The sequence below is a fragment of the Mirounga angustirostris genome, unplaced genomic scaffold (genome assembly GCF_029215605.1).
Source record: "Mirounga angustirostris isolate CCGP_5_RB_7025 unplaced genomic scaffold, mMirAng1.0.hap1 SCAF_13, whole genome shotgun sequence".
NCBI lineage: Eukaryota > Metazoa > Chordata > Mammalia > Carnivora > Phocidae > Mirounga > Mirounga angustirostris.
In genome coordinates this window covers 31418675-31445749 of record NW_026991721.1, presented here as the reverse complement: position 1 = coordinate 31445749, position 27075 = coordinate 31418675, and the positions used below count along the sequence as shown (strand labels likewise).

Sequence of the window (27075 nt, the reverse complement as noted above, 5' to 3'; positions counted from 1 at the left end):
TCACAAAGCACAGGGACCCAGAGAGCCACAATTTATATAGCATAGGCAATCACATTTTCCTCCTAGACCCTGCTTGTTGATAATGGTTTACTCTGTGTGATTGGTCAGCTAAGTGTGATCTAGACTCCAAATCAGTGTCACTAAGCCCTTGGGTACATGCGACTGTCTCTGTGGTTTGACCCATCAGGTCTGGATCCCCGAGAGCTGTAGGATCATACTACCACCTCCTGGGCTGGCCCAGGAACAACTCTAGGCACTTTGCCACCACCCTTGCCCACCTTCAGTTTTTATCCATCCTTCCTTTTTTCAATCTAAAGAAAGGATAGAGTTGGTAGATGCTTTAGGACTGGCTGAAAGTTTACCTTCCCAATAAGTTTAAAAATATATCTTCCTTTTGCTTCTGTGTATAGACAGTGCTCATGCTGTGCTACTGATAATGAGCATAGCTTAAATTAAAAAATAATGGTATTTTTTTTACATTGAAAGTAATATTATCTTACATTGTCATGATCATGATGCATATTCTAAGGAAGGATAGAGAGATCACAATATACTATCTCAATAGTACTAAAAAGACCTTGGTATTCTCCCAAGGTACTGAAAAAAGTATAGAGAATCACATATGCAATGAATATTTACTAACTTCCTACTATGTGCAGGTTCTATGTTAAATGCTGAGAATACAACATTAAATGAGATAGAGTATTGGTCTTTTAGAAGCCTATATACTAAGATACATAGTATAGATAGAGAGATACAAAAAAACATATCCCAGGCTAGATTCTTCTTTTCTCTGTGTCTTGGTTTCCCTACCTGTAAACTAGGGATTGAATTAGAAGAGTGAATTTCAAACTTTTAGAAAATAGATTTTTCTTCCCAATCATGCTTCAAAAAAATTATACTTAAAACCCTAATAAACTGATTGACCCATGAACTTGTAACATTAAAAATACTTTAATATATAAAAGCTACTATTTTAAAAAATGAAGAATGAATTCATTTCCCGAAATATATAAAAAAAATTTAACTGGAATCTTTCAGTAACATTTATTTTAAATTAATTTGAATCATTCTGGCATTTATGTAGTAGTAAGTCTTCAAAAAATACCTGCTAAGTGGATGGCCAACGTGAAAAGATACTCAACATCATTAATCATCAGGGAAATGCAAATCAACACCACAATGAGCTATCACCTCACATCTGGCAGAATAGCTAAAATCAAAAACACAAGAAACAGCAAGTGTTGATGAGAAGGCGGAGAAAAAGGAACCCTCATGCACTGTTGGTGGGAATGCAAACTGGTGCAGCCACTGTGGAAAACAGTACAAAGGTTCCTCAAAAAGTTAAAAATAGAATTACCCCACAATGCAGTAATTACACTATGTAGAATTTAAGAAACAAGACTAAGGAAAAAAGAGACAAACCAAGAAACAGACTCTTAGCTACAGAGAACAAATTGATGGTTGCCAGAGGGGAGGGGGGCGGGGAAGTAGGCAAAATAGGTAAAGGGGATTAAGAGCACACTTATCTTGATGAGCACTGGATGATGCATAGAATTGCCATATCCCTATATTATACACATAAAGCTTAATATAACACTGTATGTTAACTATACTGGATTTAAAATCCTTTAAAAACTGCTAAATGAATGAATAAAGAACAAATGAATACATCATACCACAGATAGCCATAATACCTTTTGTACATGTTTTTGGATTCTTCAATACTATATTTCAGACACATCTTCCAAGACAAATTGACCCTCAGAAATGTAAATAAATACTTCATGGCTTTTTAACTTTTTTCTCTTTAAAAAACAGATTAGATGATAAAGGCCAAGTGGTTCGCATCAACTTCAATAATGCAACCAGAGACACGGTATTTGATGTACCTGTTGAAAGAGTTCAGCCTTTTTATGCTGCTCTGAAGGAGTTTGTTGATCTCATGAACTGTAAAGAATCCAAGTTTACTTTCAAGATGAATCCAGGTCAGTGAGCACATTTTCTTAAACAATTGAAAACATGGATGTTCTTCAACCTTAACCATGTAGAGCATTATCTCGAGCAGTTTTTCTCAAATGTGGCATGTGGAACACTTATAACAGAATCTTTGTGAGCAGCCCCCACCCCTGCTCTGTTGCGTCTCCAAACTTAAAAATACTCATTCTTTACAAACTCTTAGGGAATCTTTAAGCACACCGAAATTTAATAACCTCCAACCTAAAGAAGAAATATGTGAAAGACAAGCTACAAGCCAAATGAAATCTCATGTCTGAGGTCAAGACTGATGACTTTTATTTTCTGTCCTGATAGCCAGTCAATATGAACTGAGGTTTCTATTTGATTCTTCTATCCCAGTAAACAAATAAAATTATCCCCATGATTCTCACTCATGAAGTACATGAGTCACATTTACTCATTTAACTTACCTGATCTGGCAGAGATAGTGCCACCTGAAATAAAGCAGTATTGGAAGTAGTCCAGCTACGTGAAATAAAGGAACAGAAAGCATTGTATTTGTTCGGGACCGTCTCTACTCAGTGAAGCGACTTCAAACTTGAGCCTTTCCATATCTATTAGTAAAAAGCAGGATTTCTCTCTACTGTTGATTTGGCCAAGTGGGAGATACTTTTAACTTCTGATTATCTTTTGAATTGATCTTTGGCATGATAAAGTAATACTAGAAATCTCTATAAATCCACTGATATGCAGTCACCACAGGCTGATTTTAAAAGCAATAACATGTGAAATTGAAATACCAGGAGAGAAAAATACCAAAAAATAGAAGTTGGAATCCAAGCTCCACTATTTAATGGTAGTGTAGCCTCAGGCAAATTCCTCAGCTTCCTGGAGCCTCAGTTTCCTCACACAAAAAGATGAGCTAAAACTCTTTTCAGGATTTTTATGAGGCTTAGAAATAATGTACACAAAATACTGGCAACATAGAAGACAAACCAAGTCACTATCCTTAAAATTATTTGAAGCTGTTAAACTGGAAATAAACACTTCTAAGTAAGAGCTAAATAACAACAAGGAAGAACAATTCAAAGTTTTACACGAAGATAATATTTTAAGTAGACACTATAAAAGTGTCTACAGATGCCTGTACTTTAAATGTCAAAAGGTCTAAAGCAGTTTGTGTCCAATGGCCTGATTTCTGTGAAAAAGTAAATGTATAGCTTTCAGTCAGAGAAAGACAAATACGATATGATTTCACTCACCTGTGGAATTTAAGAAACAAAACAGATGAATATGGGGGGGGGAATATCGAGAGGGAAGCAAACCATAAAACAGACTCTTAACTATAGAGAACAAACTGAGGGTTGCTGGAGCAGAGGGGTATGGGCGGATGGGCTAAACGGGTGATGGGTATTAAGGGAGGCACTTGTTGTGATGAGCACCTAGTGTTGTATGAAAGTAATGAATTACTAAATTCTACTCCTGCAACTAACATTACACTATATGTTAACTAACTAGAATTTAGATAAAAACTTGAAACAAAAAACCCAGACAAACAAATAAAGAAACATAACTGTTTCTTGATGTGAACAAAGTAGCAATGTTATTTTGCATTTTACATTTTCTAGCTCTGCAAATCATTTAAACTCATCATTATTCATGTTGAAAAAAATCTTTTGTCTAGGTGATGTGATTACTTTCGATAACTGGCGCTTACTTCATGGCCGACGTAGCTATGAAGCAGGAACTGAGATATCCCGCCATCTAGAAGGAGCTTATGCCGACTGGGATGTAGTGATGTCAAGGCTTCGTATCTTAAGGCAGAGTATCCAGAACAGAAACTGAATATCCTGTCTATAATTTCAGTTAAGATTCCAATTATAAGATATGGCAAGGTTGTCTTCACAGACCAGGATCCATGTCATTTACATATTAATTTCTTTCACATTGAACATGTCATCTTTCTTGGATTGCTTTTCTCTTCTTCATAATCATATATAATGCCAATTTTTTAGATGTTTTAGCAGTGTTCTTTCCAAATAAAGCATTTCTTCTGCTCTATTGCATGTATGATCTAATTTCTTTTGCCTGTATATGAGAGTCTCCAGAATGCCTACAAATAGTTTTGTATCACATAAAACTTTTTCAAATAAAGCCTTTTTTAAATAAAGCTTTTGTTTCAAATAAAGGTTGTGTTTCAAATAAAATCTGTCTCAAATAAAACATGTTTCTGCTCTGTTGCCTGTAGAATCTCAGTTTTCATGACTGCATGTAACTGTCTCTGGCGTGATTGGAAGAAGGCTTCATATTTTCAAAGATCTGTTTTATTCAGTTTTATTATAGATTTCTATTATCCAAATTTTCAGACCTCAACACCATGTGATCTCAACATTTTCTTTAACAGCTGAATTACGACACCAAACCCAAACATGTCAAATTAAGAAAAAAACCTAGTCTCGCTAAGTTTCTCTTGCCCTAAGTAAACATTCCTAAGGACTTCCAGAATAGCTTACACCTGTCTGTGAATCAGTTCTCATTCCTTGCCTTCAACTAATAACTAGGAAAGGTACAACCAAGGTGCACGCAACTCTCCAAACACAGACACAGTGTCTGCTAACCTCAAAACAGCTTCACCGGCTGATCTTGCCTTCCTCTATGGCCACTCCTTGTCCCCAGTGGTGGAACACAGATGTCACTGCCAGCCATGAATGTCCCGCTCCTGTTAAGCCCAGTCCCTTCCCTACCCCTGCTGAAAGCAAATTACCATTTACTGAAATCATGGTAATACATAGATTTTTAGTTGATACTTGTGGGGACCTAACCAGCCCTTTTATTTTTAAAGTGTTAATGACTGTCACCACTGTGGAGCTCTACCTGTTGCCTTAAGACCAAATGAAAACTCTTCTTCCATCCATGTGTTACTTCTACTTTGAACTCACTGGGTGTCCATGGCACTGGGAGGCTAGATCATAGGTGCTGTGAGCCCACGTCAGCACATACCTCTGATTCTCTAAACTCCGGTAGTGAGTCCACATCACCAGCCCAGACTCCCCTTTCCCTGACAACCTGCCTTTTTCTGGGCCTTTGTTGTCCTTTCCTATCGTCTGGTCTTGATCAAGGTTATGGTAATATATCGTGTATGATTAGTGTCTTTGAACTAAAAGGAATGGGTTGGGTTCTCAATCCCATCTCTCGTAAAGTACTCCTATTGAACAGGTGAGTTCAACAGAGGCACGGCCTGATTCTAAAAGGCAGCATTCAATAGCCAAAAATAATTTTCTGTAGTGACCCTAGTTTCATCCATTTACAACATCTAAACCCTAGGCATTTGCCAAGCTACAGTGACTTATTATACTTTTATTCATTCAGCAGATATTTATCATATAGCTGGTATATGTCATGCACTCTGCTAGATTAAGGACAGAGAAAGACTTGAGACATGCCTGCTTATAGTCTGGTAGGGGAACAGATAAGGATATAGATGATGATATGTTATATTAACAGAATGGTTCATAGGAAGGCAACCAAGCAGACTGGGAAGATTGATCAAAGCTTCAGACTGAGTTCAATGGGTGTCAATTGTAGTTTTTCAGGCAAAGACGGGAACATAGCTGTCCAAGTCGAAGGACAGAAGAGGCACAGAGAACTGAGGGTGAACAGAGTGCATGTGTTGACTTAAAGTGAAAAATCATGGACCAGCTTTTACACCATTTACAGTGGCGTAAATTCTGGGACTGGATGCCTAGGTTCAAACTATAATGATGACAGTTAACTGTGTATTTGAACATATAACATCTTCCCTGAAGCTTCAGTTTTTCTATCTATAAGTGAGACTAGTAACAGTTCTCATCTCATTAAATTTTTATGAGAATTAAAGTTCATGTAAAGCAATGTTTTCCCAAACTTCTCAAATGAGTCACACGTTGATTTGTGTGCATGTTGTTTTTAAGTTTTTTAAGTTAAGTTTATGTGTGTGTGTGCGTGTGTATATACACACACACACATACATCTTTTTTTTTTTTTGGCTTTTTAAGTTTTTATTTCAATTCCAGTTAACATACCATCAATTTGTTCTCTCTGATTAAGAGTCTGTTTCTTGATTTGTCCCTCTCTCTCTCTTTTTCCTTTGCTCATTTGTTTTCTTGGATTCCACATATGAGTGAAATCATATGGTATTTGTCTTTCTCTGACTGACTTATTTCACTTAGCATAATACACTCTAGCTCCATCCATGTCATTGTAAATGACAAGATTTCACTTTATATGGCTGAATAATATTCCATTGTGTGTGTTTATATATATTTTTTTATTATATTTATTTACATATAATAATATATTATATATAATGTAATAATTATATATAATATATAAATATATTATATATATTTAATATGTAAATATATTATATATTTATATTTATATATATATAAACACACACACACACATCTTCTTTGTATACCTGGACTGCTTCCATATCTTGGCTATTGTAAATAATGCTTCTATAAACACAGGGGTGCATGTATCCCTTTAAATTAGTGTTTTTGTATTCTTTGGGTAAATACCCATTAGTGCAATTGCTGGATCATAGGGTAATTCTATTTTTAACTGTTTGAGGAACCTCCATACTGTTTTCCACAATGACTGTACCACTTTACATTCTCACCAACAGTGCATGAGGGCTCCTTTTTCTCCACATCCTTGCCAACACCTGTTACTTCTTGTGTTACTAATTTTAGCCATTCTGATAGGTGTGAGGCAATACCTCACTGTGGTGTTGATTTGCATTCCCCTGATGATGAGTGATGTTGAGCATCTTTTCATGTGTCTGTTGGCCATCTGGATGTCATCTTTAGAAAAATGTCTACTCATGTCTTCTGCCCATCTTGTAACTGGATTGTTTTTTGGGTGTTGAGTTTTAGAACATCTTCATAGATTCTGGATACTAGCTCTTTATCAGGTATGTCATTTGCAAATATCTTCTCCCATTCCATAGGTTGCCTTTTAGTTTTGTTGATTGTTTCCTTCTCTGTGCAGAAGCTTTTTATTTTGATGAAGTCCAAATAGTTTATTTTTGCTTTTGTTTCTCTTGCCTCAGGAGATACATCTAGAAAGAAGTTGCTATGGCTGATGTCAAATAAGTTACTGCCTGTGTTCTCTTCTAGGATTTTTATGATTCCAGGTCTCATATTTAGATTTTTAATCCATTCTGAATTTAATTTTGTGTATGGTGTAAGAAGGTGGTCCAGTTTCTTTTTATCTTTTTTTTTTTTATTGTTGCTGACCAGTTTTCCCAATTCCATTTGTTGAAGAGACTTTTTCCCATTGCATATTCTTTCTTGCTTTGTCAAAGATTAATTGACCATATACTTGTGGGTTTATATCTGGCCTTTCTATTCTGTTCCACTTATCTGTTTGCCTATTTTTATGCCAGTACCATACTGTCTTGATTACTACAGCTTTGTAATATAACTTGAAATCTGGAATTGTTTTGCTTTTCTTTTTTAAGATTGCTTTGGCTCTTCAGGGCCTTTTGTGATTCCATACAAATTTTAGAATTTGTTCTAGTTCTTTGAATGTGTGTATTTTAATACAACTGCCTAGACTCATTCCCCAAAGATTATAATTCAGTGGGTCTGTGATAAGGACCAGGAACTATATTTTTATCAAAGATCCCAGGTGATATGCCTCATCAGAAAAGTTTGAAAAATATTGATGTAAAGCATTTAGTATAGTTTCTAGCTGAAAGTAAGTACTCAACAGATGTTAACTATTATCAGTTATAATAACAGAGGTTGTAGAGGAAGAGGGTAGATTAGGGAAAAAGAGATATATGAAGCTGGAGACAGAGATGGGGCCAAGTCATGAAATGTCGAAATGTATGTTGCACTAAAGAGCGGATATTTTTATCTTGAAAGCAATGAGGAACCATTTAAAAGTTTTTAAGTACTAAAGAGGCTTGATCAGATATTCATTATTTAAAGATGCACTGGGCTACATTGTGGACGGAATTGTAAATGAGCAAGACCATAAATTCCCTTATGAGGTTGTGAATCTATTTACTGCAAGCAGTCAGATGAGAAATTAGGAAGGATTGAATGAGAATGCTTGGGAGAGGGACAAGGAGAGGAGAGATATTTAGAAGCCAGGTCTAGAGGACCTGAGGACCCATGGCACATGAAGAAGGAAGGAGATGTTTAAGATGTCTCCTGGGTTTCTACTTGGGAAAGATACATTAACATTGATTCCAAGTACAAGGAGAGAAACCACAACAGCAGAAACAAGATTGCGGGCAAGAAAACAAATCCACTTTTGAACAGACTGAATTTGAATTGCCCCCAAGTTAGTCCACTTGGCAGCAGGATGTATATGCATACACACAGCTTGGGACAGACAAGCTCTCCTGGAATGGAGAGCTCCATTTGGAAAGTACATAGATGGCAGATGAAATCATCACTTGTTTTCCTGGAGACATTTAGTGATTGTGACCAAGGTCACAAGCCTGACGGTAAGATGATAAGCTAGTGATACTGGCCTAGTTTGTGGAATCAGTTACACTTTAGACATAAAGAATTTGCAGTGGCTTATATTCAAACTCAGCTAGACCTCTTACGTATCATATTTTGTTGCTAGAAGACAGCATTCCAAGCCAGCACCCCCTGGCCTGGCTGTTTCCTTCTCTGTCAGAAATTATTTCTGCCCTGGAAAGGACGGACAGAAGTATTGGATGCAGTTGCAACAATTTCTGAAGTGTTATATACGACATGACATATTATGGGCTACGGCAGCTGGTGCCGACTAAAGATGATTGGGTTTCCTGGATATAATGGTCTAAAGATTTGACTTTCCCCCAAACTCATAATAGATCTGAGGTAACTTGGACTGGAATTTACCCATATTTGGCAGCGGGGATTCCTGTTCCATTGCTCTGATTTGACTTGGAGAATATTAGCTGCTTGGCTGGTTAATCGGAATAACTCCACAGGTCACGAGAATGACATGTCACAAAGTATCTTCACTGGTCTCTATTTCTCCCTCCAGCCCACTACTAAAAGGTGAGCAAGTGAATATTGGTACAGGGAATTTATGTGAAAGAAGGAATTCCATGGAGAAACTGGGTGACACTGAGGGTAATTTCACTGTTCAGGAATTGAAACTAGGAAACAGGAAACATTTTATAAACAAAAATACCCCTTTATGTTAAAGATGATTTTGAGGACACATTTGAACTGAAATCTCTTGCAGCTGTCTCTGCACAGCTGCCTGGAATACTCTTCCCTACTGTCTTTTAAACCTAGAAAATTCTTCCTCCTCCTTCAAAATTTAGGTTAAATTTCACCTCCACTGTGAGACCTTTCCTTATTCTTCTAGTGTGGCTTAAGTGTGGCCTTTCTTCTGGCTTCCACTGAGCCTTACATACAGGTTTGTGTGTTTATCCATTCATTCTAGAAATATTCGTGAGCATGTACTATGTACCAGACACTATTTAGTGCACTGGTAATACAGTGATGAGCAAGACAGACATAAGGTCTCTCTTAGAGTTAATGGTCTAGTGGGAATATCAGGCATTGATCAAATAATCACAGAAATAAATAATTTGAATTATGGCAAATGCTATAGGTGGAAAGTCCAAGAAGCTACAGGAGCATAAAATAAAAGGATAGGACTAATAAGAAGAAAGTGGGGGCTCAGGGAAGGCTTCCCTGAGGAAGCAGCTTTTGAGCTGTTTGATGAAGAATGATATACAATGATGATACTTTGGCCTCAACAGAAACTCTAAATCTAACAGTAAGGAAAATTTTTAAAAGATTTTATTTTATTTATTTATATATTTAGAGAGAGAGAGAGAGAAAGCAGGGGGAGGGACAGAGGGAGAGAATATCAAGCAGACACGCTACTGAGCATGGAGCCCAACACGGGGCTCAATCTCATGACCCTGAGGTCCTGACCTGAGCTGAAATCAAGAGTCAGATGCTTCACCAACTGAGCAACACAGGTACCCCAATAAGGAAATTTTTTATCTCACAAAACATGAAGTCCAGAAGCTTCCCCATACTGTATATCCCCATTCCCACCTCTGTGTAGCTATTTTGGCTGTCTTCCTTCAAGTGTGTGCTTCATCCTCTGGTAAAGCTGGTAAAATGGCTACCGAAGTTCCAGGTCTCACATTCAGACAGGACTGCGGAAAGAGAAAGAAAGAAACAGATTTTTCTTACATCTCCTTCATAGAAGCATAGAAACCCCTCCCAGAACTCCTCTGACAGGCTTCTCCTCATGCCTTCTCAACCAGAATTAGGTCAAATACACTCTCCTAAACTAACTACTGACTGAAGGAAATGGGATTTCCATGACAAACTTAAGCCAGGACCTTCCCTTGGGCTGAAGAGGTAGTTTCTATCTCTGGTGCACATGATTGTGTGGAGAAGGAGTGAATAACTAAAAAGTTGGGATGAATGTGAAGGTTAGATGGCATGTGGGCAACCACCAGTGTCTGTGCTAGATAAGAGAGACTTGTCTAGGGGAAGGGCTAAGCAGGCAGGGAGAGCGTGCCAGTGAGAGCAAATAGAGTAAAGACTCTGACATGGAAGGCAGCATGGTGCCCTTGAAGAAATAAAGGAAGGCCATGAGTCTAGAAGCCAGGTAGGCAACCAACAGTGTCTAATATATTGTGAACTCTTTAGGCAGAGATATATTCATTTGTCTCTCCAGTGCCTAAATGTTTGTGGAATAAGTGAGGGGAACTAGGGTGGTGGAGTACTCTATTTTACATCCTCAATGAAATCAGGTCCCATCCTCAGGATCTCAGTCATCCAAAAAAGTCTCAATTTTTTGTGTCAGGCAGGACCTCATTTCTTTCTCCCCCTCTACTGTGTAACATATTTTACCTATGCACATACCAAATTTTAGCCTCAAAAGCTTTCCCGCTTTTTCCCACTCTTTCCAAGAATCAGTCCATTCACCAATTTAAAACACTTTGAAAAGGAACTTCCAGTTTCCAGTCCTCGCTCCATCCTCACAGCAAGTAAAAAAGCTGAACACACTGAAAAATCAACAACTCATCTTAGATCTGTCAGACAAATGAGGCTATAGGGGAAATCGCTGCCCTGAAAATTGTACAGACAGAAAGCAAATACAGAGAATCACAACGTACCAGAGTAGAAACTTCTACAGGTACCAGTGCCAGGGTAGGGAGACCTGAATTATAATTGGCAAACTGCTGAAGGTGCAATATGGGCAAGTCTAAGAGAAAAAAAACATATCAGACTATATCAGAGCTTAACCTACCTGGAAGATATAAAATACACAACTCTAGACTCCTTCAGCCATCCTGAGCCACCTAAAGAAGGAACAAATTGAGAAGCACTGAAGTTCACAGTTGACAAGCACAGGGTCACCAAAAGACTGAGACCTAATCATAGGATTACAGAGCACTTCCCCTCCCCACTTACATTTTATCACTACCTTATTAAAGGACTATTTACTACCAATCCTTTTACCTTATACATCATGTCCACCTTTCAACAAAAAATTACAAGGCTGACTAAAAGATAAAAAAACAGAGTTTGAAGAGACTGAACAAGTCTCAGAACCAGAGTCGGATATGATAGGCATGTTGGAATTATCAGACCAGTAATTCTAAACAAACAAACAAACAAACAAACAAAAAACTATGATTAATATGCTAAGATCTTTAATAGAAAAGTAGACAACACATAATAACTGATAGCTAGTATAAGCAGAGAGGTGGAAATTCTAAGAAATAATCAAAAAGAAATGCTAGAGATCAAAAACACTATAACAGAAATGAAGAATATCTTTGATGGGCTCATAAGTGGAGTAGAACCAGCTGAGGAAAGAATATCTGAGCTTGAGGATATGAAAGTATAAATTTCCAAAACTGAAAAGCAAAAAGCAAAAAAAAAAAAACAAAAAAACAAAAAACTGAAAAGAATTAGAACAGAATATCCAAGGACTGTGGGACAGCTACAACTTGAATATAATTGATTTGATTTTCCATCTGGATGACATATCCACTGCTGGAAGTAGGGTATTGAAGTCCCCTACTATTATTGTATTATTGTCTCTTTCTTGTTTCAGAGCTTTTAGTATCTGCTTAAGTAAGGTATTTAGATACTATGATTCATAGAGGGGTTCATATCTACAATATATAAAGAACTCATACAACTCAATAACCACCAACAACTATCCAGTTGAAAAATGAGCAGAGGAGCTAAATAGACATTTTTCCAGAGAAGACATAAAAAATGGTTGACAGGTACATGAAAAGATGGTCATCATTAATTATCAGGGAAACGCAATCAAACCACAATGAGATATAACCTCACATCTTAGAATAGCTATCAACCAAAAGACAAGAGATTAAGTGTTGGCAAGGACATGGAGAAAAGGGGACCCTTGTGTACTGCTGGTGGGAATGCAAACTGGTACAGCCACTGGAAAACAGTGTGGAGGTTCCTCAAAAAATTAAAAATAGAGGAGCACCTGGGTGGCTCAATTAGTTAAGCAACTGCTTTTGGCTCAGGTCAAATCCTGCATCAGGCTCCCTGCTCAGCGGGGAGTTTGCTTCTCCCTCTGACCCTCCTCCCTCTCATGTTCTCTCTCTCTCTCACTCTCTCATTCTCTCTCTTTCAAATAAATAAATAAAATCTTTTTTAAAAAAGTAAAAATAGAAATACCATATGATTCAATAATTCTACTTCTGGGTATATATGCAAAGAAAAGAAAAGCAGAAAAAAAGAAAAGAAAAGCAAAGCAAGATATCAAAGATACATCTGCACTTCCATGTTCATTGCAGCATTATTTATAATAGCCAAATTATGGAAACAACATAAGTGTCCATTAATGGATGAACAGATAAAGATGATATATATATATTAACATACATATTATATAATAATGTATAAAACTATAATATATATAATATTCCATTTACATAATATATATGTATATACATATATGTGCATATGTTATATATATGTATCTGTATTATTTGTACATATATAACAGAATATTATTTAGCCATGAGAAAGAAGGAAATACTGCTATTTGTGACAGCATGAGTGGACCTTGAGGGCATTATGCTAAGGAAAATAAGTCAGAAAAGAAAGACAAACTCTATGTTATAGATAACAATACTGTACTACATACATAAAATTTTCTAGGAGATTCTATCTTAAATGTTCTCACCACAAAAAGAAATGGCAATTATGTGACATTATAGAAGTGTTAACACTATGGTAGTAGTCATATTACAATATATAAATGCATCAGATCAAAACATTGTATATCTTAAATTTATACAATGTTATATGTCAGTTATATCTCAATAAAGCTGATAAAAAATGATGTGCAATAAGTGTACTGTGAACAGATTTGGAATTTCATTTCTGCTAAAAGTGTAATATTTTTTATAATCTATTCTAGTTTTAATGATTTGAAAAAAGAAACAGGTGGAATTAGCAGATGTAATATTTTTGCTTAAATACTGTATATTTGATATAGTCATTTAATTAAATATTTGAGTAACATTAAGTGCCATTTCTTTTGAGGAAAAAAGGTCATTTTTTCTCAGCTTCTATTATAGAATTTTCCCCTGATAATTGCCGATGGTTGGTTTTAAGGAAATTGCTTTATAAATTTGGACTTCTTTTCTTCCAGGAATAATGAAATAACCATTTGCATGAGATTCTAATAAACACTTAGATTTTTAAAGCAGAAACTAGTCTTAAATAGTATTTAATTCACTGTTTCCCAAAGTATCATGACAATATCATTAACAGTAAGTACAATTGTTTTAGAACTTCAGGGATAGATTTTTAAAAATTTTTTAATTGTTATATATTTTATAGTTATGACTTTCTAATTTATAGTAAGTGATGATTTGTTTCCATTTATGGTAATGATATAAAGCTTTTTAAAAAATGAAACTTAAGTAACCATTAAAAGAAAAATATTTCTAATACTGTAGGTGGTACTATTTTGGAGGTGGTAGCGCACTGACCAAGGTTTGGAAAATGCTGATCATTTTATGAACAAGCAAACAGAACGGAGAGGAGAAATTTCTTTCCATGACCATATATAACAACATGTATTATTCTTCATACATTGTTATATGAACAATTCAAACACAAGTTTGGATTTCTGGTTCAGTTCTCTATCCACTTTTCTACACTATGAGTATTTTAATTTCATGTGGAATTAGGCTGGCTACTTGCTATTTCTAAATGTCTGACCCTGTGAAGTAATCCCAGAAATGATTCAGAGACGAAAGTGAAAGGGTACAAAGATCATTTGAGGATTTAATAAACATGAGAATCTAAATCAGTACAAAAGTGCTCAAATTATGGAGTTCAGAAAAAGAACATTGGAAGCTTGTTTAAAATGCTGACTTCCGACATAGCTCCATTTGGTTCCAGTAGGCTAGGTCTACAAATCTCGACATTTAACAGGCATCCCAGGGGTAGGGCTGCAGGTGGCCCATAGACCACACTTTCAGAAACAGTGTTCTGATCACATGATCCCAAAGAAGCATTCCAGTCCTGACCAAAAAGGCCCCTGGGACCTTTAATAGCCACAGCACTTGCTCCATTCTCCTTGCTCAAGACTTCCCTTCTTTTCCTTTGGTACATCAGTAGCAAAAAACAGTCTCTTTACCCTATTGTATATTATTAGGGGTCACCAACTCTCCTTAAAAACTGAACATTTCCTTGGAAGCATTTACCATCACTGTAATCAAAGGGTTTTCTGCATAATTAATTATCTGGGATCTCTTTTTTCCCCTGGACATTGTTATGTTCACAATATGCAATATATGTGGGAGCCAGGAGATACTCAATGATTAGTTGCTGATTAAACAAGCAAAGTATCATCTTTGGGTATAGATTTTTTTTCTTTTGAAAATAATTCAAATTTCACGTTTGGTAGAAGAGAGGAAATGTTTTCCTTCCTTTTTATTTTTGGAGAAAGTGGCATTTCCAGTGGTCATCCTATGATGTGTCCAGGAAGATGCTGGTTATAAATGTTCTCAAATTGATGAAATGAATATAATGAGAAAACATTTACAAAGAGTGCAAAAAGGGTGTTTTTGGCTTATTTATGTATGATGTAAGTAGTGGCCCTTCCTAAGCTTTACATTCTCAGGAAGCCATATGGAAACAATCACTGTCAATGATGCCTGATGAACCCAAATACTGCTATGATTTCTCTCCAAGAAATATCAGAGTGCTGACCCAGCTGCATAGTGCCCATTATATATTTAAAGACACAAATCACAAGGTTTTCCTTTTAATACATTTATGCAAAATTATAGATCTTACCACCAGAGTTGTTCTGGGTTAAATCATACACAGAGAGACCTAATTCTTCAGCTGGTGGTGGGGAAGCAGGGTAGAGAAGATGCAATGCATATAGATACGTGGTTTCATTGTAAGACATAAATCACAGCATTTCCTTTCTAATACACTGGGGCAAAATTGCAATCCTAGTTGTTTTGAGTTAAGTCATGCATAGAGAGACCTAATTCTTGGACCAGCGGTAGGGCAGGACCAGATGGGAAAAAAGATGCAATGAATATAAATATGCACATTAAAGAAAACTTATTTAGTGGTTTCTATTTTTCCCCTATACAATTTGCTCTAAAATTTTAGGCAATGTCTTTGAAATATTGGATTCAACAAAAATTCAATTATGCAACTCTGGTGAAAGCTAACATTTAACAATCTGCAGAAAGTCTTGTATTTTTTCTTGGATACAACTAAAAGTATTGGTGGTGAGGAATAATGTACCTTCTTTCCCAGGAACCAAAGGAAGACCTGATCTCAAGTCTAAAGACCACATCTGAAACCACCACCACATTGTTTCCCATTGGCATTATGTTCTGAAGAAACTGAACTGGGATCCAAGTGGAAAACCTCCTAAGGAAGACTAAGATGCCATTTACTTTCCTTTAGCAGCAACCACCAATTATGTAGCCTTTTAAATTAATTTTTAAAAACAGTGTGGTATTTAAAAAAAATAGAAAAGAGTATGATTTACTTATCTAATAAACCAACCAAACCAGACAGCCTCTACACTGAATGCTGATTTTTGGCAGATTTTATCCTTCATATTTTGGCACACACAAAAAGTGATTCAACAAGTATTTCCAATTAAAATAGGGAGCCATAGCCAGCATTGGTGACTCTGGATATGTGTCTCATCCTTTGTGACAGAATGAGTCCTGAGAGTAACTATAGCTGAGCTGCTAGTGGTTCAAGACCTTAATAACAAAGCCTCTTTAATCTATTCACTATGGTATTGGTACTGAAATAGCCAAACAGATCAGTGAAATGTAATAGGGAATCCAGAAATAAAACCTACCATGTAAAAGAATTTATTGTATTGACATATTTGGTAGTTCAATTCTTAAGTAAAAGGATGGATTATTTATTGATAATGACACAGCAGACTATCTTTCTGGAAAAATAAACATAGAAATTTCCCCATCCCAATCTTACACCATCCACAAAAACAAATTATAGATAGATGAATGACTTCAATTTTTTTTAAAGAATAAAATCCTGAAAATAAACCTAGGAGACTGCATGTACAATCTGCACTGAAAACCTGAAGTTATAAAATAGAAATTATAGCCATTCGACTATACAGAACAAATTTTTGCAAGTTTTTTGTCTGAGTACAAACCAGCAAGGGCTGCTGCTGGCTCCCTGCCAAATGTCAAACCTGATAAAACCACAGACATAAGTGGGGAAATGTGGATTCCCAGAATCATCAAGAAAACGCAAGAAGCCCTGGAGAGAAAGATGACTCTCTTGGCCAGGGTTGTGTAGGAAATGGGTAAATGCAGCATGGGCCAGAAATGGTCTGGAAAGCAGTGAGGAGATCCATTGGGGTAAATCTTTTTTAACTCTCTTCTTGTCTCAGTCTTGCTAGCCTTGGGGAAATCATGGCTTATTCCTTCAGCACCCAAATCAATGACAGCCAGAGTGACAGGAGTTAGCTCAAAAGCCTTAATTGGGTGAAGAATTATTGAAAATGGATACCACTGCCCAGATCCTACCCTCTACCTCTGAAATCCCCAGGATTGGCAATATTACACCTATAACCATCACCTCCTCACCATGCTATCTTTTCCTAAGAGTTAAAAGTGATGCAAGACCTCATTCTTCCCTCCACAAACTCACTGAGGTGTACAGAGATGAAGGCCTGGCCTTAGCCTTTAATTAACACTCATTTCCAGGGTAATTGTTACCTCTAGGCAATGTGATCTCACAAGACAAAATAACAATTCACCTAAGGATATGACCACTGTGAAAGAGAGGCAAAGCAGCAACTAAAGAACCAGCCAGAACAAAGGGGCCAATAATTTAGAATAAACATGAAAATGTATCATTAAGGAGATAAGGAAAGATAATAGTAATATGAAGCAATAATAAAAATTCATTTAAAAAGTTAGGGAAAGGGGCACCTGGGTGGTTCAGCTGGTTAATCGACTGCCTTCGGCTCAGGTCATGATCCTGGAGTCCCGGGATCGAGTCCCGCATCGGGCTCCTTGCTCAGCGGGGAGTCTGCTTCTCCCTCTGACCCTACCCCCTCTCACGCTCTCTATCTCTCATTCTCTCTCTCTCAAATAAATAAATAAAATCCTTAAAAAAAAGTTAGGGAAAATAACATATAAAAAACATAGTTGTTGAAATAAAGAGTAAAATACATGAGACAAACAGCAGGATGAGTTCACCTAAGAATGGATTAGGAAATTTATCATTAGGGAGATTAGATCAAACTAAAAAAGACAATACAGTAAATTTTTTTAAATAAAATAGGATGGCAAAAATAAGCCCCATTATAACTGAAATTCTATAAATAAATGAGAGCCAGTTTGAAGGTATTCCACTGGCCAAATGTGGGACAATTTGAACCTCAAATAAATGACTATGGCTACAGATTGCATAAGAGTAATTCCAGAGTCCATACTAATATAAATAAATAGATGGAGGTGAATGGAAAGCTCCACCTTTCAGTATTCCCATTAATCATGTGGAAGAGATAATGGAATTAAACTGCCATGATAGTAATAACTGATTCTGATAAAAATCATCAATGAATATTGAAACTAGTAGGTGAAAATTTGTTGAGGAACAGAATATTTACATAGTCTCAAAACAGCTGCCCATAAAACACTTATTAATTACTTATTAATATAATTATGTGTTAATGAATAAGTACAACATATATCAAGCAGACTTTAATGTAGAGCAATCTTGCAGACACCATCTTAACCAAGTAATGAAAGTCAACATCCGAAGTGATGGTTCAAATAGACACCATCTGCTTCCTTGTAGGAAGAACACAGCATCATTGTGCTATTCTTGTCAAAGGAAAAAAAGTGTATAACATTAATCTAAACATGGGAAAACATCAGATAACCCAAACTGAAGAACATTCTACAAAGCACTTGTACTTCTTGCCTGTACTTCTCAAAAATGTCAAGGTCATGAATGACAAAGAAAAAAATGAAAAACTCTTCCTGATTGAAGGAGACTAAAAAGATACGACAATTTAATGCAACAGGTGGTCCTAGATCCCAGAGAAAAAAGAATGGATGTGTTTACAAAGACATTATTGAGACAATGGGCCAAGGGCTCTGTGTTTGAATAGTAGTATTCTATCAATATTATTTGCCTCTAACAATTGTCCAGTAATTTTGTAGGAGAGGGTTCCTCAAGTATTAAGGAGCAATAAGGCATTACATCTTCAATTTGTTCTTTCTCTAAAGTATGAAAAATAATAATACAATTATAACAATTGTAGGTTAAATATGTGGAGGGGGAAGAATAAAAAGGCAAACATAATAAATAAAACATTTATATAAATAGATAATGTTAACTTTTAGAGAATCTGAGTTAAGATTATACAAAAATCCTTTTTATTATTCTTGCAACTTTTCAGTAAGTTTGAAAGGAGAAAGGAAAGAATCTTTAAAATGGAGGTAATAATACCTACCTTGTAAATTTAAATAATATGTGTAAACTCAAGCATAGAAAGTGTCCAATAAAGGAGAGCTATTCTACAACCTGGAGCTCTCAAAATATACCTCTGCAGTGGTTCTAATGGGCTTTTTGAAAAAGTTTTCAGACAATTTTTTATTTCTCTTTAACTTACAAGGATATTGTAGCATGTAGGGTTGTTTCAGTTATAGGAATCTCCCAGAGCTTCTTAAATCCATAAAAGTGTTGACTCTTACCTTCTATCCAAGGATTTTAGTAAAAGTAAGAATTCTACTGATAACTTACATTAATATAAAGCATATTCCCAAATGGATACTTACTGGATATTTATAATGACCCTGTATGAAGTTAAAATAATTACTCCCATTTTACAGATGAGAACGGAGAACAACAAAAAAAATGTTAAATGATTTATATATAATAAATAGTGGGGCACAATCCCACTTCACTTGATCTTAGCCAAAAGGCCGAGAAGCGATGGGGCACAATCCCACTTTTTGTGATTCTAAATCTAGTACTTTTTTTCTAGTTAGAATTAATGTTACCATATTATTCAGCATAACAGAATCTTATATGACTCAAAAAAATCAGTTTCTCTGAGACAAATAAAATCTTGCCAAAACAAGATTGGCAATACCAATGAGAGGAAGCAATTTAAAAGGAAACCTGGAATATATAGGAATAAATAAATCTAGCAACAAATGTGAAAGATTCAAATAAAAAACAATGTTAACTTTACTAACACACTTTGAAAGACCTAAACAATGTAAAAATAAATGACAGTCCTGGGTGTAAAAGTTCAATGTGGTAAGTATGTCAGTTCTGTTCCAGTTAATTAATTCATAATAAAATGAAATTAGAACCATAATTCCAACTGGATCATTTTTTTAAAATTTTTATTTATTTATTTGAGAGAGAGAGAGAGAGCACAAGCAGGGAGGAGGGGCAGAAGGAGAGAGGAGAAGCAGACTCCCCACTGAGCAGGTAGCCTGATGCAGACACTTAACTGACCGAGCTACCCAGTTGTCTCCTCTAGCTGGATCATTTATGAACTCTGACAAGCTATTCTAAAATTCCATAAAAGATAAAATGCGTAAGAATAGCAAAGAACATTAAAAACAGAATAAAGGAAGAAGAACAAGGGCCTTCTATCCTACCAGATGTCAAAGAGAACTATGTTGTAGTAGCAGAAACCATGATGTTAGCCCAAGAATTGAAGACTGTTTCATGGTATAGCGTAGAGTCCAGAAACATAGCTGTAATTTTATTTATTATAAAAGTGACATTTTATGCCAACAGGGAAAGATGTTCTTTCCAATATCGGGAAACTATTGGCCATTCATTTTGAAAGTGTTAAATTCAGACTATCTCTATCACAAGACCTCACTATGCACACACACACACACGCACAAGTGCACACGCGCGCATACACACACATGCACATGCACAAATACACACACAAAACCCTTCAAACAGATTTTGGAGTTATAATAAATGTACAAAATATGAACATACAATAAGAACTATCAGAGAGCGTTTTATAATCAGGGAGTAGGGAAGACTTCATAGACAAGATATAAAACCTAGAAGATAAGGGGAAGATTGGGCCACAAAAACGTAAAACTTCTATACAGCAAACATCGACACAAATAAAGACAAAAGTCAGATGATGGACTGAAAAAGTATTTGCAAAAGATTTAACAAATGACATTACATAGAAAACATGAAAAACTACAAATTAATTTTTAAATAACAACTCAGTTTCAGAAAGCTCTCCCATTTCTTTTCATATGGTGGGAGATAGGTCCTTCATTGCTCCTCTGTATAGCCCTCTATCAAAAGTTATTTCACTTTGCATTATATTTATCTGATATACATAATCTCCTTTAGTGGATGGAGTTACCGAAAGTGAGACACACTAGCATTTCCTAAGTACCTCTAGTGTGAAAGGCTCTGCTTAGCATTCCACACTATGTTTTTCCATTATTCTTTAACAGGTCAAGAAACAGATGGTAAATATCTTGCCCAAGGTTATTGGGTGACTAAGGTGGAGAGTCACTGTACAAATCCAGTCTTTTTACTCCAAAGTCTGTATTTTAATTCCTATGCCTTGTGACTCTTGGTGCTCTGAGAACCTGCTACAGGATCTAGTGAACCCTTGAAGAAAGAAATGAAAAAAATAATGTAGTCAAAATGGAGGGAAGTGACGTTTCTCTATGGTAGAGTAAGCCCCTAACAAAACGGTTCTTTAACAGATGACCGTAAACATGGGAAAACACAGAGTCAAAAAGAAAAACTACCCGAGGTCTCTGCAGAGGAATCAAATTTTGAAGGGATATTAGAGCTTGGGAGGAGGGACTGGAAGAGGATGAGTTTTTCCATTTTTGCTTTTTTGGCCTGTGGACAAGCTGCAGTCACAACGTGATGCAGGGTGACTGGCCCTCTGATAGAAACCCCTCTATCCTGCTCACCGGATGAACTGAGTAGTGGATCCCAGAGAAACCACAGGTACCAGAAAGGGAAGAGGCAATTTCAGATGGAAAAAGTCTAAAGAAAGAGGGGCCCCAAATTATGTGTAAGAACTCTGAACTTTATGAGTTGGACACACTCAAACGACTCACCTAGAACTGAAAGAATTAATCTGAGATTTAAACTTCCACCACAGTTAAGACAGACTTTCCAGTTTGAGTTTCACCAAGTTAGCTGCCTGCTAGAATATCAACACTCTTTGGAGCATTAAAACAGTATACAGAGTCCTGACACAATCCAAAATTATTTAAATGTGAAGAACAAGGATGGATAGCATATGGATCATTTCAGTCCAAAAGGAGAAAAGAGAACGGAAAGAAAAACCTATTTGAAGAAAGAATACTGAAAAATTCCTAAATATAGTAGAGGATATATAAATACTGATCCACAGGTTAAAGAACCTCAGCAAACACTAAACAGAAAGAGCATAAATAAAAATCACATCTCGGCATATCATAAACTATGGAAATCAAAGATGAAGAGAAAACACTGAAAGCAACCAGAGATAAACATATTACATAAAGGGGCATGAGGATTCAAATCGCCATGAACTTCTTATCAAGAATTATAGGGACCAAAAAACAGAAGGACCACATCTTTAAACTGCTAAAAGAAAACTGTCAACCTAGAACTCTATATCCAATGAACATATCTTCAAGAATCAAAGTGAAAAAAGCCGCTTTCATGTAAAATAAATTAAGAGAATAGATTGCCTGACTTATTTCACTTAGCATAATAGCACGGAGGACCACAGGGGAAGGGAGGGAAACTGAATGGGAAGAAATCAGAGAGGGAGACAAACCATGAGAGACTCTGGACTCCAGGAAACAAACTGAGGGTTACAGAAGGGAGGGGGGTGATGGGTATTAAGGAGGGCACGTGTTGGGATGAGCACTGGGTGTTATACACAACTAATGAATCGTTGAACACTACAACAAAAACTTATGATGTACAATATGTTGGCTAACAGAACATAAAAAAAAGAGAATAGATTGCCAGCAAATCCACACAAGAAATACTAAAAGAAGTTCTTCAGACTGAAAGGATTTGGTAGCATAGGTAAATACAAGTGTTTAAGAATGAGCAAAAAGTATCCAAAATTGTAAAAAGAGTGAACTGAAAAATGAGCTTCCTTTCTTAATGTCTTTAAAACACATATAAATGTTTAAAGCAAATATTGTTGTGATCACTGATTTCACGTGTCAACTTGACTGGGCATGGGATGTCCAAACAATTAGTAAAATATTATTTCTGGGTGAGTGTGTGAGGGTGTTTCTGGAAGAGGATTTTCAGGGCAGCTAAAGTTTTCTGTGTGATATTCCAGTGGTGGATACACATCATTATACATTTGTCAGACCCATAGAATGTACAACACCAGGCGTGAACTCTGATGTAAACTGTTGCGGACTTTGGGTGATGATGACTCCATGTTGGTTCATGGGTTATAACAAATGTACCACTTGTGGTATTGGAGGTTGCTCATGTGTGAGTACAGGGACGACAGTAATTCTCAGTACTTTCAGCTCCATTTTTCTGTGAACCTAAAACTGCTCTAAAAAATTTAGTTTATTAATTAAAAAAATAAAAATAAACGGTCTTTAAAGCATATTTACACATTCAGCACATCTATCCTCTGGCTATGGATCTAATGGAAAGACAAAGACAGCAGGCTCTTGTATTGCTAAATCACCAGAAGGATTTTACTTTTTAATATTTTACTTTACTCTCTGAAGAGATCCTAAGTTGTATCCAACCACTTAAGTGAAAAAGAATTTGAACTCAATGAAAAACTTTTACTTGGAAAAGTTTTTAACAGTTTCCATCATAAATGCAACCCTTAACCTCTCCTTATTTTCTATTTTGGGAACTCTAGGCTGAAAAGCGTATTTAGGCTACTGTATGGTCATCAGTGCTTACTCCCATGAGAATAAGGAAGATGAGGAGGAGGAGGAAAAGAGGGAGGAAGAGAAGGACAGCATGGGGAAGTGGGGACACTGAGGGAGGAGAAAGTACTTTTAAATATTCCCTTTTTATTACTTTGCCTTCTGCTTCTATGGCAGATCATACTTTGATAGCCAAAAAACGGCCATTTTACTATTGTCAGATACTGTCCTTATGGGAGAGGGATTATTCATGATATTTGGGGTTAGAACAAAATATAGGCCAAATGTCAATTTTGCCACATGCCTTATCTGCATTGTCCGGTCAGGAAATCTTTCTGTAGAATCACAGTAAATGAAACCAGTATGTGTCGGGTGTTATATTTTATGGGGTTTGGAAAACTTATTTTGGAAGGGAAAAAAAACAAACAAAACATAATTCCTAATAGAATCAGAATGGAAAAGGGTTTTGTGTGTGTGTGATTTCATGTGATCTTAAATGCTACATAGAACTATCTGGACCTAAAATAGAGGAGAAAGAGTTCAGACTGGAGGACTCCATATTTAATAAAATAAAATCTACATACAAAAATGCTGGCAGGATGGCAAAAAAAAATGACTTAATAAACATTTAGGTCCCCCTTCCTAGCCCCCTGGGCTGGGCTTGCACAGAACGAAATGGTTCCCTTGATGCAAAGATGTCTGCCATTCCTGCATAAGGGGTCTTCTCTTTCCTGGGATGCCTAAGTCATTCACTAAGCATTTAAAGGAAGGACTCCAGAGGTAAGCCAGAAGGTGTGATCCCCCAGCCAAGTTAATTTCCCATCTTCCCCTCTGTTCATGCTTGCTTCTCTATACCGTCTCCTAACTCCATCAGCCACCCCCTCACCCAAGCCCTATAAGCAATCCATGACTTTCCCTCTCCCTCAGTCTCAGCATCTATCATTCACCTAACCCCTTTGCTTCCACATCTAAAATCAAGTTAGCTGCTGTACACTCCCCCTCCATTCCCATTGCAACTCTCTAAGTAGAGGCCTCATCATCTGTTTCCTACACTACTGTAATACTCTCCTCCCTAGCCTCCCTCTAATCTTGGAGGGATGCCGCCCATCTATTCTGCCCTTGACAGCTAGATCAACTTCCAACATACAAATCTAGCTGATCCTCAGCCAAGATGTACCCATCTTGCCATAATAGTTGTTGGAACGGTTATTGCATACACCACCCATTAAATATTGAGCATCATCACCTTAGCTCATCTGTCACTCTCTTCCTTAAAAGCATTCTCTCTTGATTTTCTTTAAAATTTATTGCTTTCAGGATATAGTCCAACAGCGTAGCAATGCAAATAAGGCGGGACAATTCCCCAAAATAGCAGTATTTTTTTGTTATCACCATTTCTACCTAATACCTTTTCCAAACCAGCAACCAAACTTTGCAATTTCTTGCCTTAGGGATTCTGATGAGAAAAAATTAGAAATTTAAGTTTTTTGTAAATATCTAAATCTTTTGAAGACATTAGATTATATTAGAGTCTCTGGAAGGTAAGGGAAAGAGAGAAGTGATGAGGTCATAGCAAACAATCATAAGACATTTCAGGGAAGGGAGAAGTAGAGTCCAAGCCCTACTCCCCCACCTTATAGCAGGAAGGTGGAGAGATCTTGGATGGGAAGGCAGAATGGCCTATACAGGGAATCTAGATCCTAGATGCTAGAGTTCCCACCTCAACAAAGATTCTCATGGGTGATGAAACAACAAACCTGCAGGGACCATGAAGACTGAAGCAATGGATCCTTCATGACAACCACTGTGGACAGCTGACTGATACCCTAAAGGGCCTCTCTAAAGACACAACCTTGGGAGCATGAGACACTCCAAGAATAACCAAAGGCATCCTATATTTCCTATCATAGATCTTATACTCAAAGCAGTTACCATTTATCTTTCAGCCCAGGGGATGGCAAACTTGATTTGTAGAGGCCCAGATGGTAAATATTTTAGCCCCAAGTTGCAAACTATGCAGTCTGTGTAGTCACTCAACTCCACCATTGTAGCACAAAACAGCCAAAGGCAATATCTGAATAAATGGGTATGGCAGTGACACAACAAAACTTTATTTACAAACACAATTAGTAGATGAGATTTGGCCTAAGTGCCAGAATTTGTCAACCTCTTGTCCAGTATATTGAATTATACATTCACTAAGGTCAAAATTAAGCAAAAGTTTGTTGGGAATTTACCATCAAAACCCCTGAAAAGTTGGCATCAGCATTTAGTAGTAAATAATATAAAATCTGTGCCCTAATGTAGCTTAGATTCTAGCATGTGGGGAGACAACAAGCAAAATCAATAAAATCTTAGAGCAATCGGTCTTACTCACCGGTTCTGTTCTCCAGCCTAGTGTTCAGTAACCAGAAAGTACTGAGTATACAGTTGCTCAATGAACATGTCTGGTACTAAAAAGTTTTACAGCCAAACTTTAGTTCTGTTCTTCCTAAGCAACCAGAGGCCTAAGTTGCAGAGACTGCAAAAGAAAGTGGAGTCCTGTGTTAGCCCTAAAGCAGCTGGCTCAATAACTCATCCTTTACTGAAGTCTTGAGGCTGTGTCTGCCTTCACCTCCCACCAGGAGAGTGGTGAGGACCAAGAGCTGACGATAGGCATCTTCAATGTGGGTGTTTCTGCAAGGACACCATGCCATCTCCTGACATGACAGGTGATAGAAGCTCTTGTGGTAGGCAAAGACATCCACATCTTAATCCCCTGACTCTGTGAATGTGCTATCTTGCACGGCAAAGGGGATTTTCCAGCTCTGATAAATTAAGGATTTTGAGATGAGGAGATTATTCTGGATTGTCCAAGTGGACCCAATGTAATCACCAAGGCCCTTATAAGAGCAAAGTAGGAGGGTTAGAATAGGAAGGCCTCATGGGAAACAGAAAAGGAGAAGGGGGCGGAGCCAGTTGTGGAGAGATTTGAAGACACAACCTTGCTGGAAGATGGAGAACGGAGCCAGAAACCATGTAATGCAGGTGCTCCCTAGAAGTTAGAAAAGGCAAGAAATATATTTTCCCCTAGAATCTCCGAAAGGACTTCACCCTGCTGACACCTTGATTTTAGACTAAGACTCATTTCACACTTCTGATCTCCAGAACTTTAAGAGCATAAATTTGTGTTGTCTTAAGCCCCTCAGTGTGTGGTGATTTGTCACAGCAGTAATAGGAAATGAATACAGTCCCTCACTCCAGAACTGTCACAAGTAAAGAGGCCTGCAGACCCCTGGGTCTTACCATAGATGTCCTAACCCACCACCAGCTCTGTGCTTGGGGCCCCTTTCCCAGAGGCAGCTGTGCAGAGATCCCTGGCACCACCTGAGCAGCTGAGCCAGGCTGGGGCTGGCCCAGGATCATTGCAGGTCCTGCAATTTTTTTCCCCTTTTCAGAGCTTTCTCCATCTGCTCCACCAAACCCAGCCAAGGGTTTTGCAGGACTATCCTCCTCCACTCCCTTCCTCTGCATCAGCCTTGACTCACCCCAGGCCAGCAGGGCTTCCTGTGTCCTTGATGGGAAACCACTGTTCTTGGACACATCTCAGCTGTGCAGCTACAACCAATCTAGTCAGCCCAGGGAATGGATCCCAAGCGGGCTAACTGGTCATCAGGCATATCAAGCAAACCTGTGTCAAT

General features: G+C 37.1%; 2 protein-coding genes across 4 annotated transcripts in view; one reads left to right on the top strand and one right to left on the bottom strand.

The window, feature by feature from the left end:
* BBOX1 (gamma-butyrobetaine hydroxylase 1) overlaps nt 1-4020 on the top strand; it is a 51170-nt gene extending 47150 nt beyond the window's left edge. The window contains exons 6-7 of the mRNA XM_045893993.3: nt 1822-1988; nt 3644-4020. Of these exons, the coding sequence (XP_045749949.1) occupies nt 1822-1988; nt 3644-3804 (328 nt within the window). The 3' untranslated portion in view covers nt 3805-4020. The remainder of the gene's footprint in view (nt 1-1821; nt 1989-3643) is intronic.
* Nucleotides 1-27075, bottom strand: part of CCDC34 (coiled-coil domain containing 34) — a 265852-nt gene that overhangs the window by 54748 nt on the left and 184029 nt on the right. For all 3 annotated transcript variants that reach the window (XR_008507477.2, XR_008507475.2, XR_008507474.2), the window contains exons 10-11: nt 11242-11293; nt 10032-10135 (exon numbers count right to left, since the gene is read on the bottom strand). The gene's annotated coding sequence lies outside the window, so the exon portion shown is untranslated. The remainder of the gene's footprint in view (nt 1-10031; nt 10136-11241; nt 11294-27075) is intronic.